Consider the following 15373-nt stretch of genomic DNA (forward strand, 5'->3'; position numbering starts at 1 on the left):
GACACCAAAACACAGGCAACAAAAGCAAAAGTAAACAGGTGACTACATCAAACAAAAAACTTCTGCACAACAAAGGAAACAAACAACAAAGTGAAAGGCAACCTACAGAGCAAGATAAAATATTTAAACACCATATATCAGATAAAGTGTGAATCTCCAAATTATATAAGAAAGTCCTACACTCAATAGGAGAAGAAGAAAGAAAATAAATAAAAAAGAAAGAAATGAAGAAGAAGAAGAAAGAAAGAAAAGAGAAAGAAAGAAGAAAGAAAGAAAGAAAGAAAGAATAAAAGAAAGAAAGAAAAGAAAGAAAGAAAGAAAGAAAGAAAGAAGAAAAGGAGGAAATATAAAAAAAGTAAAGAGAAATAAAGAGAGAAGAAAAGAAAAAGAAAGAATAAAAAGAAAGAAGAAGAAATAAAACCTCCCTCTCCCTCTACCTCCCTCCCTCCCTCACCTCCCATCCCTCCCTCCTCCCTCCCTCCTTCATTCCTTGCTTCCTTCTTCCTTCCTTCCTCTTCTCTCTCCTCCTTCCTCTCCCTCCCCCCCCCTCCCCTCCCCCCCCCCCCCTCCCTCCCGCACTCCGCCCCACACTACCTAACCACGCCAAGAAGCTAGAATCAAATCAGAAGAAAGAAAGAAAAGAATGCTAATAACCTGTTAAATTATGGGCAAAGACTTGAATAGACATTTCTCTAAAGAACACATGCAAATGGCCAACAGGTAGATGAAAAAATACCCAAATTCACTTATAATCAAGGAAATGCAAAACCACAATGAGATATCACTTCACACCTATTATCATGGGCTATTATCCAAAAAACAAACACAATAAGTTTTGGAAAGGCTATGGAGAAATTGGAATCCTGTGCACTGTTGGAAGTGCACAAGGGAATGCAAAGTGGTGCAGCCACTTAGGAAAACAGCATGGATATTCCTCCAAAAATTAAGAATAGAAATACCATACAATTTAAATATGGCCTGGTATAGATCATTTAAAAGTAAGTAATCTACTTTTTTTTAAAGAAAATATTCAAATTGAATTATTGGTCAAAGTGATCGTTAAGTCCAAGCGCTGAATTGTAGTTGATCATTGTAAAACTTACATTCACAGCTTCATCTTCAGTTAGACTCTCATCTATTGTTATATTGGGCAAATCTGGCCAAACCTACAGAGAAAGAAAAATGGGAAAATAGTTGAAAATAAATTCAGCACGATATGACTATGTTGTAAATAAAGTATAATAGAGTTTTGGAAGCATATTATTATACCAAAGATGCCCAGGTCAGTAATTCCTTCAATTGTTTTTTTCAGTTTGTGTTTTGGTAAATGTATCATTTGCAAACTATTCCCATTTCCAGATTAATTTCCTCTTTAACATCACAAATAGGAAATAGAATCCCAATCTTTGTAGTAGTTACTTTAAAACCAATGCATGTAACCAAAAGTTCTAGTCAAGAACTAATATGAAGGCATATACTAAATTTAATTTAATGTGGTATATTAAAACTGTTTCTTTTTTTTTTTAATTTTTATTATTCATGATAGTCACACACAGAGAGAGAGAGAGAGAGAGAGGCAGAGACATAGGCAGAGGGAGAAGCAGGCTCCATGCACCGGGAGCCTGACGTGGGATTCGATCCCGGGTTTCCAGGATCGCGCCCTGGGCCAGAGGCAGGCGCTAAACCGCTGCGCCACCCAGGGATCCCTAAAACTGTTTCTATAATAAAACCGTTTCTATAATTATTCCAGTATTAAAATCTAAAAATAATAAATATATTTTTATTTAAAAGGAATTGAAATTTGAGTTGGATAATGCCATGCTGAGGCAAATATTTTCTTAGTTTTCACAATTAGTACTAAATACTCCTCTCTCTCACCCTCCCTACCTTCATCTCTGTTTCCATGCCTACCAATGTGTTCTGCTACCTCAACCACAAACACACAACTTGAACCCACATTCAATCATGCTAAAAGCTCTGAGAATTTGAATCTGTGAAGTAAAAGTTAGATAGTTCCATATAGAAAAAAATCTAGATAATTCCGAAGGACTAATTACCTACAAAGCATTAGTTGCTGATGTAGTATAGTACTCTAAAGGAATGGAACAGAAGACAGAAAACTGAGAAAAATGTACAGATATATTGAATGGGAAGAAAATAGGAAGAAAAAAAACAACCCTTTCTGTGGCCAACATGCCATGCCCTATACTTGCATGTTTCTTAAATGTTATGATTCCTCATTAAGTTTATTGTATGATGTTTTCTATTTTATTTTTAACTTTTCGTTTTGAAATATTTTCAGACTTACAGAAAGCTACAAAAATTGTAACTAGAGTTCTATTTCCTTCATTGTTTCTACTAATGTTAACATATTTATAACCTCTCTACAATTATTAAAACCAAGAAATCGGCATTCATACAATATTATTAAGTAATCTAAAGGCCATATTTGAATTTCACCACTTTTATCACTAGTGTGCTATTTTTGGTCCAGGATTTAAAAAAAAAAAAATATTTTACATTGCAATTCATTGTGTTTCCCGTTACAGAAATCTGTTTTTGTTTTTCATTCTAGCTAGAATTAATGGATTTTTTGTTTACTCTTTTATATATAACCAAATTTAGGATATTTCTGTATTAATATACCCGTCTAAATATTTTTGCTTAAAAGTAATTCAATAAATTATATTCCTTGTTCAAGTCAGGAATATAAGTATAGCCCTTGAAAACATTGTCTCTTTTATTAATGAAAGATGTACAAACATTTAAATGACTTGCAGTGTAGAATAATGAACAACCATCTTATTAATGTTAATTTTATAGTAAAATACAAGACATTCTAAGAAATGCAATAAAAGACAATTTAAAGATGAAACAAATAGTATTTAGACATATGAACTATACAAATTCACTGTTTCTAATAATTTTAATTGAAATCAGAATACGTATTATTTTATTAGCTATTAAATCATTACATTTCTGTATTCTGTATCTCTCCCTCTGAATATGTCAACAGGTTTTTTTCTTACTCAATAGAAACTTTCAATGAAATAACATTTTATGCTTATTTTATCTCAAGATATCAATTCAGTACCTTCGCCCAACAAATATCATTGGTGTTAGGCCATTTGACAAAAACATCTTTCTCCTGTCCTCTTTCAAATGCGGAGTAATACTTTGTTTCATTTCCTGAAATTGCTGGATCCTAAAATTAAAATGAAAGACACACCAGGTAACTCTGGAATAAAGTATAGTCACTCGAGTCACTGTTATGAAACAAATTTTCCACAATTACATTATCATTTTACTGTGTTCTCACATAGACTGACAAATAGACAGACAGTATACACTTCAATGTTCTAGCTAGATTGTCCTCTAAATCCCATAGAAGGAAATTTTAAGAACTTTTGAAAATGTATTTGTTATGATTTCAAGAAAGATTGCTAGTATTTTTCATTTTGTTTTTATTTCTACCAGTGGGATTACTGCCTGCCTAGCTTGCTTCCTGTAAGATATTGATAAAATATTCTCCCCACTGAATCACTAACTTGAAGTCAAATTTTTAAACATGACCAACATAAGAAGTAGTCCCATAGAATGATTTGAGAATTGTATAGAAATGGAAAAATCCATCATTACTTTGTGATAGCTTCTATAAACTGATACTAGTTTGCAGCTCCAATGATTATTAGACAATAGCATGCCTTTGACTTCCAGATTCAATCTTAAATCTCTAAGGATATACCAAAATGTAAAGGTAGCCTGGTAGTGGCCCATGTAAATAAAAATGTTAAAGGAAGAATTTAAAGTAATAGTCTTATAAAATAAAATAAAATAAAATAAAATAAAATAAAATAAAATAAAATAAAATAATAAACAATAATAAAATAAAATATAATAAAATAAAATAAAATAAATAAATAATAAAATAAAATAATAAAATAAAATAATAAAATAAAATAAAATAAATAAAATAAATAATAAAATAAAATAAAATAAAATAAAATAAAATAATAAAATAAAATAAATAAAGGTCTTCTATTTTGAAACACCTCCCTCCCACCTCATTCTAAGAGAGAAATTTTAAGGAAATCAAGATAATAAGTCTCAGAAAAATATAAAATATAAATACTGACCAGGATAATAATGTATCTCATTCCTTCCTGTCTTATTTTGTCAACAAACGCAGGAAGGTCACGGAAGTTTTCATCAATTGTAAAGTCTAGTTGCCTTTCCATGTAATCAATGTCTGTATACTGAACATCCTAAAACATATGAAGAATATAGTAGTGGGGTAAGAATCACAGGAGTCAGTGCATCTCTTTCTGTCATCTTATAAAAGTAATAGCACTATGAAATTTTAAATGCTTTTTCACTTAATCCTAAAGAGAATTAAGTAAGTAACACAAGGTTCAACAAAAAAAACCTAACATATAAAATGCAAAATAGTCCATGAACAAGTTCATATAAATGTTGCTTATTAACAGTACACTTAACAATTTTCATTTCTAAAAATTCCTTCAGATCAGTACCTTTTGTTATGTACTTCCCAAAGGAAATAGGAAGACACAGGAGTAAAGGATTTACGAGGCAATGAAATTACAATAAATGGCAATTTGGAATTTTGTACAACATATACAGAAATAGATGCTGTTCTATTTCCAGAAACATAAAGGCAAGAGGGGAATATTTCAAATAATTCTAACATTGCCAGAGGGAAAGGAAAAAGTATTAGCAAATCCACTAAGATTCTTTTATTATCTACTGAAATCTTTTTAGAATGATAGCCCAAGCTTAAATAAGCAAAATATTGCTTACAAATAGTTACTAACAAATATGCTTAAACTAATAAATGTTTGAATTCTATCATGACATCTTTAATTTAGACCTAAATAACAAAATTTTAAATTATTTTCTGTTAATAGACATTAATTCAATTTCTTCTTCTAGGTGTTATAAAACTACAGCTGGTAGAGTGGACCCAATTGATAATGGAAAAAACTCCCTTTTTATAAAAAATTTTCACTTGCATATTTCTGTATCATCTACCTATACAATTAATTTCCTCATAATGTATTCAGGGATCATATACTTGATTTTAATACATGTACCAAAGTCTTATAATGAGGCCCTTATTCTTCTTTGAGTGAGTACTTATATACCAAGCATTCTGGATTTCACTGTTTAAGTGCTCCCAGAAAGACACCTGGTATTCCTTAATCTTTCTAAAAAATAAAATCACAGGGATGATTGTTTCTAGAGACTCGATAATATTTAGTTTACTGAAGAGTTCTGTGTTCTAACATTCACCTATTCCAGGGCAAAAATCATTCAGTTTCATCTCCAATGTCTTCTCCATAATTTGTCACATAAGTTGATGAAGTAGGTTTCTGTGGAGTCTTGTTCTCATATAAAGAAAATATGGGAAATATATCTGACTCTTAGGCAACTCAAAGTTTGTGAGAGAAAACCAAGTGCGCAATGTCTTATTTAGTACAACTGAGGGTCATGGACTAGAGAGAAAGGAGAAAAGGGAATGGTATTATCCCTTTTCCTTCATCTAATAAAGACACTTTATAAAAATCTCATAACTAAGTCATTAGATGCTACAAAAAAACTAAGTATCAATTATTGCCAAATGCTTAATTTTAAAGTCTATTTATTTACTTCATTTTGCTCTGATAGATAACACATTTAACACTGTTTTAAAACTAATATACATACATAGGGGATCTGAGCAGCCACCATCTCATCATATACTTGCTGAACTTGTGAAGTATTTCTGTACCCATAACGACATATTTGGAATCCCAAAGCCCAGTAAGGTGGCATGACTGGTCGGCCAATTACCTTTGGAGAAAAAAAAATTATTTGTGAACTAAGAGAGTTACTCTATTTTACAAAGAAAACTTTAAAAAATTATATAATCATACTTCATGGTATTGCTTTGTTGCAACTTCTGGAGTTGGGCCCAAAAACATATAAAAGTCCAAGATTCCTCCAATCACACGGTAAGTTAGAGCAGGAGTTGGCTGAAATGTAACATCTGGAAATTCAAAATATGATTACATGTTTATTTACATATAAGATATTAGTTTACTAAAGAGTCACATAAAATATGAGAATTTCAACAAATGATTGTTTTACCCATTGCATTGCTGTTAAGTAATAAAACTCCATGAGCATAGCCTTCGTCTTCCAGAGCCATGTAATAGGGATGAAATCCATAGGAATTAAGTTTATACTAAAATAAAAAATTAAACATAATATAAATATTTAATAAGAGCATAATATTTAAAAATAGCATATGAGTTTTGTCAAAGTAATATTTAAATTAATCATAAGATTGAGCCTATATGAATTTAAAGTTCCTCTTTGTACACAAAACTATGCTTAAATTAAAATAAATATATTTCCTTTAGAAAATAATCTCTATTATTTGAACCATTACTGCTTTAGAGCATACAAATTCATGTACAGATTTGTAATTCTGTACATGAAAATTCATGTAACCCACAAATACTGTCACATTAACTGATGTAAAAACCATTAGGGTAGTTGGGTTTCCTTCAACAGGTATATCTTATCTATAAATTGGAACTTCATTTTTGAAGTTTCATTTTGAAATTTCCTAGAAATAATTAAAATGATGAAAGTATTCAAACTTACAAATAACTTATATGGTAATACCTATGTTTATTTTTATGATAATATTTTAAATGATAATATCTTGTTTATATAATAGTTTACAAAACATTTAATTTCATTCTCAGCTAGATCTTTTCACTTTTCAGTATAAAAAATTTATACTCAGGGTCATGAAATGAATTGTCAAAAGTCACAAAACCTTTAAGTTAATGATCCCTAATCAAACTGACATCTTTAGGGGCACGAGGGTGGCTCAGTCAGTTAAGTCTCCAACTCTTGATTTCAACTCAGGTCAATCTCAGGGCCATGAGATCGAGGCTCGAGTGGGCTTGTGATTCTCTCTCTACTTTCTCTCTCTACTCCCCTGCCCCACCCCCATAACTCTTGCTTGTGTTCTGTCTCTAAAAAGAAAGAAAGAAAGAAAAGAAAGAAAGAAAGAAAGAAAGAAAGAAAGAAGAAAGAAAGAAAGAAAGAAAGAAAGAAAGAAAGAAAGAAAGAGAAAGAAGAAAGAAAGAAAGAAAGAGAGAGAGAGAAAGAAAGAAAGAGAGAGAGAGAAAGAAAGAAAGAAAGAAAGAAAGAAGAAGAAGAAAAACTCCAGAACGCCACTCCATCCCACCCTCCCTCCCTCCCCCCTAAAAAAGATCCAAGAGACTAATAAAAAGAAAGAAAGAAAGAAAGAAAGAAAGAAAGAAAGAAAGAAACCTCTTTGATTCACACTGTATCCCAGTAATTAACATGTGAAAGATTTATATATTGGGAATCAAGATGATATTAAACTAATAATGCCAATACTTAGGTTGCATAGTTTTTAAAAATACATTTTTAACATATTGTATTTATTTATTCATGAGAGACACACAGAGAGAGAGGCAGAGACATAGGCAAAGGGAGAAGCAGGTTCCATGCAGGAAGCTCAATGTAGGACTTGATCCTGTGACTCTGGGATCACTTCCTGAGCCAAAGGCAAATGGTCAACCACTGAGCTACCCAGGCATCCCTAAAAAAATACATTTTGTAAAACATACTGTCAAGTTGATACAAATAAAAACAGCCTTTATAAACTAAGTTTGAATTAAGCTGTTTAAGCACCTCACAATAAGTGTTTGCAATAGTATACACATTTATGTATTTATTTTTAAAGATTTTCTGTATTTATTTGAGAAAGACAGAGATAATAAGTGAAAGTGAGGGAGAACACAAGCAGAAAAGAGAAGTAGTCTCCCCACTGAACAGGGAGCCCTACGTGGGGCTCAATCGCAGGAATCATGAACTGAAGGCAGAGCTTAACAGACTGAACTACCCAGGCACCCCAGTACACTTAAAATCTCATACTGAATATATCCTTTAGATCAAATAATGTGTGAAAAATGGAAATGAGCTAGTATGTTTTATTAAAACATGTTTTTTTCATGATATGGTTAGAAAAATTACAGTTAATATCAGCTGTGCAATGCATTAAATATTCATGAAATGTATTCCATTAATAAGACAAAACATTGGGAAAAGTGACATGAGTATATAAAAACATTTTCTACAGATGTAACTAATAGTATGGCCTCATAAAAATGCACACCTGTAGCTGGGTATCATAAAGGAAAATGTTAGCATCAAATCAGTATCAAAGGAGTAAAAAAAAAAAATCAAAGACAACTCTAGTCAATTACTAAAAGCTGAGAGTTAAAGTAGATTTGGCAGGGGATTCTGAATCTGAATATTTTGTTCGACATAGTTGAGAGGATAAGGGATGGGTTGCACCTCACTTTTCACTGTAATCAAGGATGTTATCCATCCAGTCCTCTGCCTTCACCTGTAATTTATTGTGGCTTTTTTGTTTGCTTTTTAGAAAATCACAGTAGCAAATCTGGGGCCCCCTTGTCATTACTTCATTACTGAAGTCTAGGCCTACAGAGAAGTTGCTGAGATCCTAATCATGGTCTTAACTGCCTCATGGAGTGGTCAAATATTGATACCTACACCAGGGGGTTGGTCTCTTGTGAACATTCCCCAGGTATTCCAGTTCAGGTCTCTCTTAAATGCTGTATGTTCCACTTCCCCAAAACCATATATATATTCTGATGGCAGGCGAGTAGATATTTGAATAAACTGGTCATTAAAAGCAAATCCTGGCAGCTGAGAATCCCAACTGAAAAGAAAAGAATACAATTCTAATCCTGAAAATATATACAAATTAGCACTACAAATACTTGGTAATTCTTTCTTAGGTTATCTGAAAAGCAGTAATATTTTTCTCTATATACCTTATTGTTGTACTGAAACCCCAAATGACAAGAACTATCCCACTACATTTTTCTTTTGACTAAGTTAGAGAATATCTAAAGTATGTTTCATTTATTAAACATTATTAATAAAATAAATTATATAATGAATATGATATGTTTATCTTTAGATATATATTGCTTTAAAAATAAAATTAATATTAGTATAACTAATATTAATATAACTTATTAATAAAATTAATAAGTTATAAATATGACCTAGAAGTAATATATTTCCAAGAAATGAAAAGTTCTGTTTTCCTGTTCCCTTGAGATAATCACAGTAAACTTTTTTTATGTATAGAATGAAATGAAATCAGTATCAAAATAAACTATAAGGCATGATGGATATTTTAATTCCAAGCTTTCCCTAATTACTACTCCCAATCATTTTCTTCTTTTATTTTGTATTTATAAAAATTGGTGTTTAAAAATAAATCCAGAAGAAATGTGTTACAGAGAATATATTGTTTTTCTAGTGATTTGCAAGAATGTAAAGGAAGAAGAAAAGAAGTTAAGGTTGGAAGGAAAAATAAATGTAATAATTACAAATAATTTGGGACACATAAATTTCTATATTAAGTATTTAGGAGAACCATTTACTAAAAATAATGCTTTCCAAATAAAAATAAATAATGCCATTGCACCAGAAGTCATTTACAAAATGACTTCACTTCTTATCCTCTGAAACAAAAATATTGTCATCATACAATTTTTAAAACTCTACAGACATAATTTTCTTCATTATTTGTATCCATCCTGACAGTACCTGAAAAAATTCTGACAACATCTTCTATAAAGAAGCATGGCAAGCTTAAATTAGTAAAATTTTCTTTTAATATACTATAGTTTGTCTACAAGCTCTACATTTTACTAAAATAAAAATAATCTTTTTACATAAATTTATTCATTGTAACATAAAAATATAGACAGGTGTATATATCATAATTTCCTTTCATTAATACCTGGTGGAGATAGTATTAATTGTCAGATTTCAGAATTAATAAACTTCAACTTCAATTAATTTCTTATTAAATATTTACATAATACATTTCCAAATACTTATTTTGTTAACACACATACTTTTCAAGAGGAATCTTGATTTTGGTTGTAACTTGATTAGAAGAATGAGTGTGATAATAACGAAATCACATCCAAAATGTAGATGAAATTTTACTAATCCTTAATGATAGTCTCATGAGTGTGATAATTGTTTAGTTTAAAAATGTTAAAACAGGCAAAGTTATTTAATAGAAATAAAAACCTTTTCAGTGTGATGACTGATACTGTAGCACAGTGAAAATCTTACTTTTCCCCTCTAACTTAAAATAAAAATATTCTTCATATCAAATAATTCAATCACTTACATAACTCTTCCTGTGCTTCTTCTTCGAACCTGGATGCCAAAAGGATTTTCTCTGATTTCAACATCATAAAGCCTATTTTCATAGGTACTTGTTGGCACATCTGGAATGTTTAAAGGTATTGGAACTTCATATCTCTTTGTTTGGGGATCATAAATCTATTGCAGAGAAACAATGAAAATAAATGTTTCACTCTTATTGTTAAAACATCATGTAAATAACAAATAATTCAAATAATTCCTCAAACAAGAACATTAGAATTCTTGTTTAATAATTCTTAATTCTGTATCTATGGCCCATTATCTATACAGGAAACCTCATTCACATGTATTGAGATCAAATTATGAACTGCATTTTATCATTTGTTTAATATTTTATAATTCATTTTGCCATACAATGAGAAATCTTCAAAAAATGAGAGCTAAATATTCTCCTTTGTGGATATACAGAATTATTTACCACTTCATGGTTAGACTCAGAAGTTGTTTCAGTATTTCTGGTCACATATATGATCCTACAATGAATATTAATGATTATTTATGTTTATTCATGTCTTTATTTCCCCAGTACATTTCTGAGAAGTGATAGTATTAGGCTAGTATTAGTGTGCTAAAATTTGTAGGGTCTTTGATATCTATTTTCCAGACATAGTATACTAATTAATATTCTTACCAAAATGTGTACTCTAATACTATTTCCTATTAAACTAAAAGCATTTTTTAAATTGTCATGTATTTCTTTGCTGATGAGAATCAACCTTTTTCTACATGATATTCAACATTTAGGTTTCCCATTTTTTAAATTCTCCTTTTGTTCCTTTTATTTTCCACTAATATAAGCATTTTAATATTTTTATCTCTAAATTTAATTTCTTCTATTAAATGTCTGCTTAGGAGGTCTTAACTTTTTTTTTTTTTTTTTTTTGGTTACATGAGTTGTAATTGCTTGGTTTCTGTCATGTATGTGGCAAATACTTATCCATTTTTTGTTTGCCTTCTAATTGTTTATAGTGTTTGTTGATGTTGAAATATATTTAATCGTTATGTGAGAAAATATAGATTTTTATCTGTGGAATTTATATTTTTGTATCCGTGGTTTGAAAGGTTTTCACTAGGCAGATGCAAGATATAAATGTAGCTATTTTTTTTTTCTGAGCTTATGTTTGGTTGATTTTGTATATACACAAGCACATCTTTTATACACACACACATATATCTTTTATGCTATCTTCTTTCAATAAACTTTCAGGTAATTCTGGCTGTAGTTCAGTACTGTTTAAATTCTGTAAATTTTATGTCTTCTTTTTCTGCACTTTAACTATTGCCATTATCATAGGTTTGTTTTTCCAGATGAACTTAAAGAAAATGAGTAAACTTAAAAAAAAACAGGATTGGGATTTTTAAAATTTGCTTGTTTTCATAAGGTTATTTAAAATCTATCAACACTTTTTTGGGGGAGTGCCTAGATGGTACAATCAGTTGGGCATTGAACTCTTGTTTTTGGCCCAGGTTGATGGTGATCTCAGGGCCTTCAGATCAGCCCTGAATACTGCTCCTTGCTCAGCAGGGAGTCTGCTTGAGACTTTCCCTCTTCCCCCCCACTCCATCTTGTTGGAGCAAAAGTATGCAGGTGTATGCTCTCTCTCTTAGATAAATAAATAAATCTTTTAAAAAATCTATCAACACCTTCTAAGTCTTTTTCTTATAAACAATTTACTCCTATGATTTTTGATATTTTTTGTTGCTAATTTGATTGTTTTTCTCATTTGATTTTACTAATAGGACTTGCCTCCATTTCAATTTCTAAACAGTGAATGATAGCATACAGCAAAACATTTTTTTGGAGATACTTTACATCTAGTCATTTTGCTGATCTTCGTATCATTTTTAATAGTTTTCTTAATGGACTCCCTTGGAGCTCTTAAGTAAAAATAATGAGAATAAACTGATTGTTGCCAGACAAGAGGAGTGGAGGCTTCCACAAAGTGGGTGAAATTGGATGCAGACTTCCAATTGTGGAATGAATACATTAGGGAGATGAAAGGTACAGTTTAGGGAATGTACTGTAATAAGGTTATATGGTGACAGATGGTAGCTACACTTCTGTTGAACATAGCATAATGCATATATTTGTGAAATCACTACTTTGTACACCTCAAACCAATTCAACATTTTGTGCCAACTATACTTCAATTTAAGAAAATAATCAGTAAATGTACTATTTAATGAAAAAAAAATTTTAGATCTGCTGCATTGGTCTGAAAATTCAGGTCACTATTTAAAAATAATGGAAATAGTATCCTGTTTTGTTAATTTTTTTGTTTTGTTTACTTTAATGGTACTATAAATATAGTCCGATTCTAAGTAATTTATGTATTAAGAAGAATTCAATAGTTTTTAAAATCACCAGTACATGTTTAATTATTCACAAAGTTGCAAAAATAAGAAGCCTTATTTACTGAGCACCTAGCTATGAGTTGCATAGGAAAAAGGCTTTATTTTTGTAAAATCAAAATGTCTCCAACTAAATTTATAATCCTTAATATTACACTAAAATCGAAATATCTAAGCTATTCAGAATCTCATCTTGGGAGATAAGTCATGGATTGGGAGAGTTTATATTAAACATACCTTAAACTGCAGCATATCATTTTTGTGATATTTCACTTCCACACGAAGAGTTGAGATGGGTTCAGAAGGTAGCTTTATTCGAGCACTTGTAGGATTAAGTTGCAGGTCAGTTGTTATACCCATTGATGAATACTGAGTTGAACGGACTAAATATGGGTTGGATTGTCTAGGAAAGTAACACTCTGGTGCTTTGGAGCTAAAAGACTAAAAACATGATACACGTTTGTTACCAGAAATTGTAAGCATCGTTACATTGATCTCTTCAAAACAGGTAGACATGTTTAATCACATGTATAATTTATAAATTTTGTTATTTAATACTAAAATAAAATTATAATCACTACACAAAATACCTATTATGCAACCCAAAACACCATATACTAAAACGTTATATATAATTTTATATTTTGACTCTAAAGACAGACCAATAGAGGAAGAGAATCAAATGTCATAGCTTTTCAACAGAAAATAGAATGATTCTGTTGTCTTTGCAAAAATTAAGTATGTTACACATAAATTTTGATTTCATGCTTGTTCTATTCATATTGACTATTGACTTTGGTGTGTAAAATGGCTCTACAACAGCCCTCAAAGGGCCTGTACTTAAAGTTCTTTTCTTTTACTTATAATGAAACTATATCATTCCTTATTTCATGACTGGTCCTTATACTGGTCAATAATATCCTGACCAGTATTTGAATAGGAACTGTGGCCAAAGATCAAAGTTAATTGGTTTAAAAAAAAATGTAATTGGTTTATATAAGGGTGGAAGCGAAGACCTAAGAAAAAGAATGATAAATAGTGGTACTGAGGGCTAGTTGCCTTATAATAGCCCATTCTCCCATCTTTCTTATTTATTAAACTGGGAGAAGCAACATGCCCATCTACATGTCCCAGCCACTTCTGAGGAAGTTATATATGATCTCTAAAACCTCTTTAAAAGAAAAGAGTATAAGCTGATTAAAATAGGATGCCCTTCTTCCTTCTACCTATGGGCTTGGAATGCCTACATAATGACAGAAGACATAATACAACCTTGAGGATAAAAAGAAATAGATTATCATAAGAAATTGATGACATTGAGAGGCCAGTATATTAGGTGTGGGACTCTCTTTTTTTTGCAAGAGAAAAATAAATCGTGTCTTGTTTAACCAAATCATCATTCTGTTGAATGAATGACCAAAATAACTGGCTAGAAATTATCCCTTAGTAGAACTTATAATAATGCATCAATTTCAGAAGTTTTAATAACTTTAGACAACGCTTTTGAAAAACTGTCTCCTAGTGGTATAATACCTTAGTAAATTAAGCTAGTCGGCTATAGACAACATCTAACGAGTCCAACAAATAGAGGACTACTTTACTAAGTAAAATGGGCACACTTTATTAAGTAAAGTAAGGCACACTGTCCAAACTGCCTGGAAAGCAATTTACACATTCATTTAGCCTGACATTTACTAAGCTATGTCTTTGTAGAATTAATTAAGGTAAAAATAAATTATCCATCAAAGTCCTAATTTCAAATTCCCAATGTTTTTCTAGATGAATTTAGTTCATATGTTGTAGAATTAAAATTATAATACATAATCATTACGTTGAGATATTTATGTAAAAGCCATATTCTGAATCATAATTAAAATTCTCAGTACCGTTTCCCATAAACAGCCACGTGCTTCACATTTTTCTTTAGTTGCAGTGTCTGCATCTGGGTAACAATTAAACTTTTCATTTTCTGAGAAATTTTGATTCCACTGAACAGTAAAGTTTCCTCCAAGGTTCAACTTGAGATTGTAAATTAGGAGACTCTGAAGACAAAGAAACATTAAAGAATATTTGTGAGCACTGGATTATTTAAAAATACTTAACACATAAAATGCAGCAACCACAGCAATTCTTCAAAACAAATCATTTGTACTTTTAATAGAATACTTAAAGAAGAGATGAGAAAGGGGAAAATATGTCATGCCACTAAAATGGCTAGAACCTCAAGACAAGAAAACTATGAGAAACTGTAGAATATTAATGAAAGACATTATTGCTAAATCCAGACATGAGTTCAGTTCTCAGTTCTGCCATTTAATGCTTATAAATCTTTGGGAAAATTGACTATCCTCTATTATCTTCAATTTCCTCCCCCTATAAAATGGGGATGATGGTTACTACTAAAGGGTGTTGCTATACAGAATGCATGATAAATGAAATTCATAGCACTTAACACAGTGTCTGGGGCAGATTAGGTGTGAAATAAATGTTAGTTCCCTCAAGGGTGGGAGAAGTTAACCACTTAAGTTGATATGGAAGACGCCAGAGTCAGAAAAGGGAAATATGTATTTCTTCAGTTCTGCCTCTAATTTCAGGAACAAGTTAGGAAAAGAACATGGCATGATGCAAAAAAGAAAAAAATAATTAGACAATGATTATATACATATAATCATTTATAAATTAATATTATATT

The 15373-nt window shown here is 30.8% G+C and overlaps 1 protein-coding gene across 2 annotated transcripts in view; it reads right to left on the reverse strand.

The window, feature by feature from the left end:
* SI (sucrase-isomaltase) overlaps positions 1-15373 on the reverse strand; it is an 87962-nt gene that overhangs the window by 31673 nt on the left and 40916 nt on the right. For both annotated transcript variants that reach the window (XM_038583278.1, XM_038583279.1), the window contains exons 25-34: positions 14568-14723; positions 12919-13122; positions 10292-10446; positions 8623-8791; positions 6148-6244; positions 5934-6046; positions 5725-5850; positions 4137-4265; positions 3095-3205; positions 1104-1166 (exon numbers count right to left, since the gene is read on the reverse strand). In XM_038583278.1, coding sequence (XP_038439206.1) covers positions 1104-1166; positions 3095-3205; positions 4137-4265; positions 5725-5850; positions 5934-6046; positions 6148-6244; positions 8623-8791; positions 10292-10446; positions 12919-13122; positions 14568-14723 — 1323 coding nt within the window. The remainder of the gene's footprint in view (positions 1-1103; positions 1167-3094; positions 3206-4136; positions 4266-5724; positions 5851-5933; positions 6047-6147; positions 6245-8622; positions 8792-10291; positions 10447-12918; positions 13123-14567; positions 14724-15373) is intronic.

The sequence above is a fragment of the Canis lupus genome, chromosome 34 (assembly GCF_011100685.1).
Source record: "Canis lupus familiaris isolate Mischka breed German Shepherd chromosome 34, alternate assembly UU_Cfam_GSD_1.0, whole genome shotgun sequence".
Classification (NCBI taxonomy): domain Eukaryota; kingdom Metazoa; phylum Chordata; class Mammalia; order Carnivora; family Canidae; genus Canis; species Canis lupus.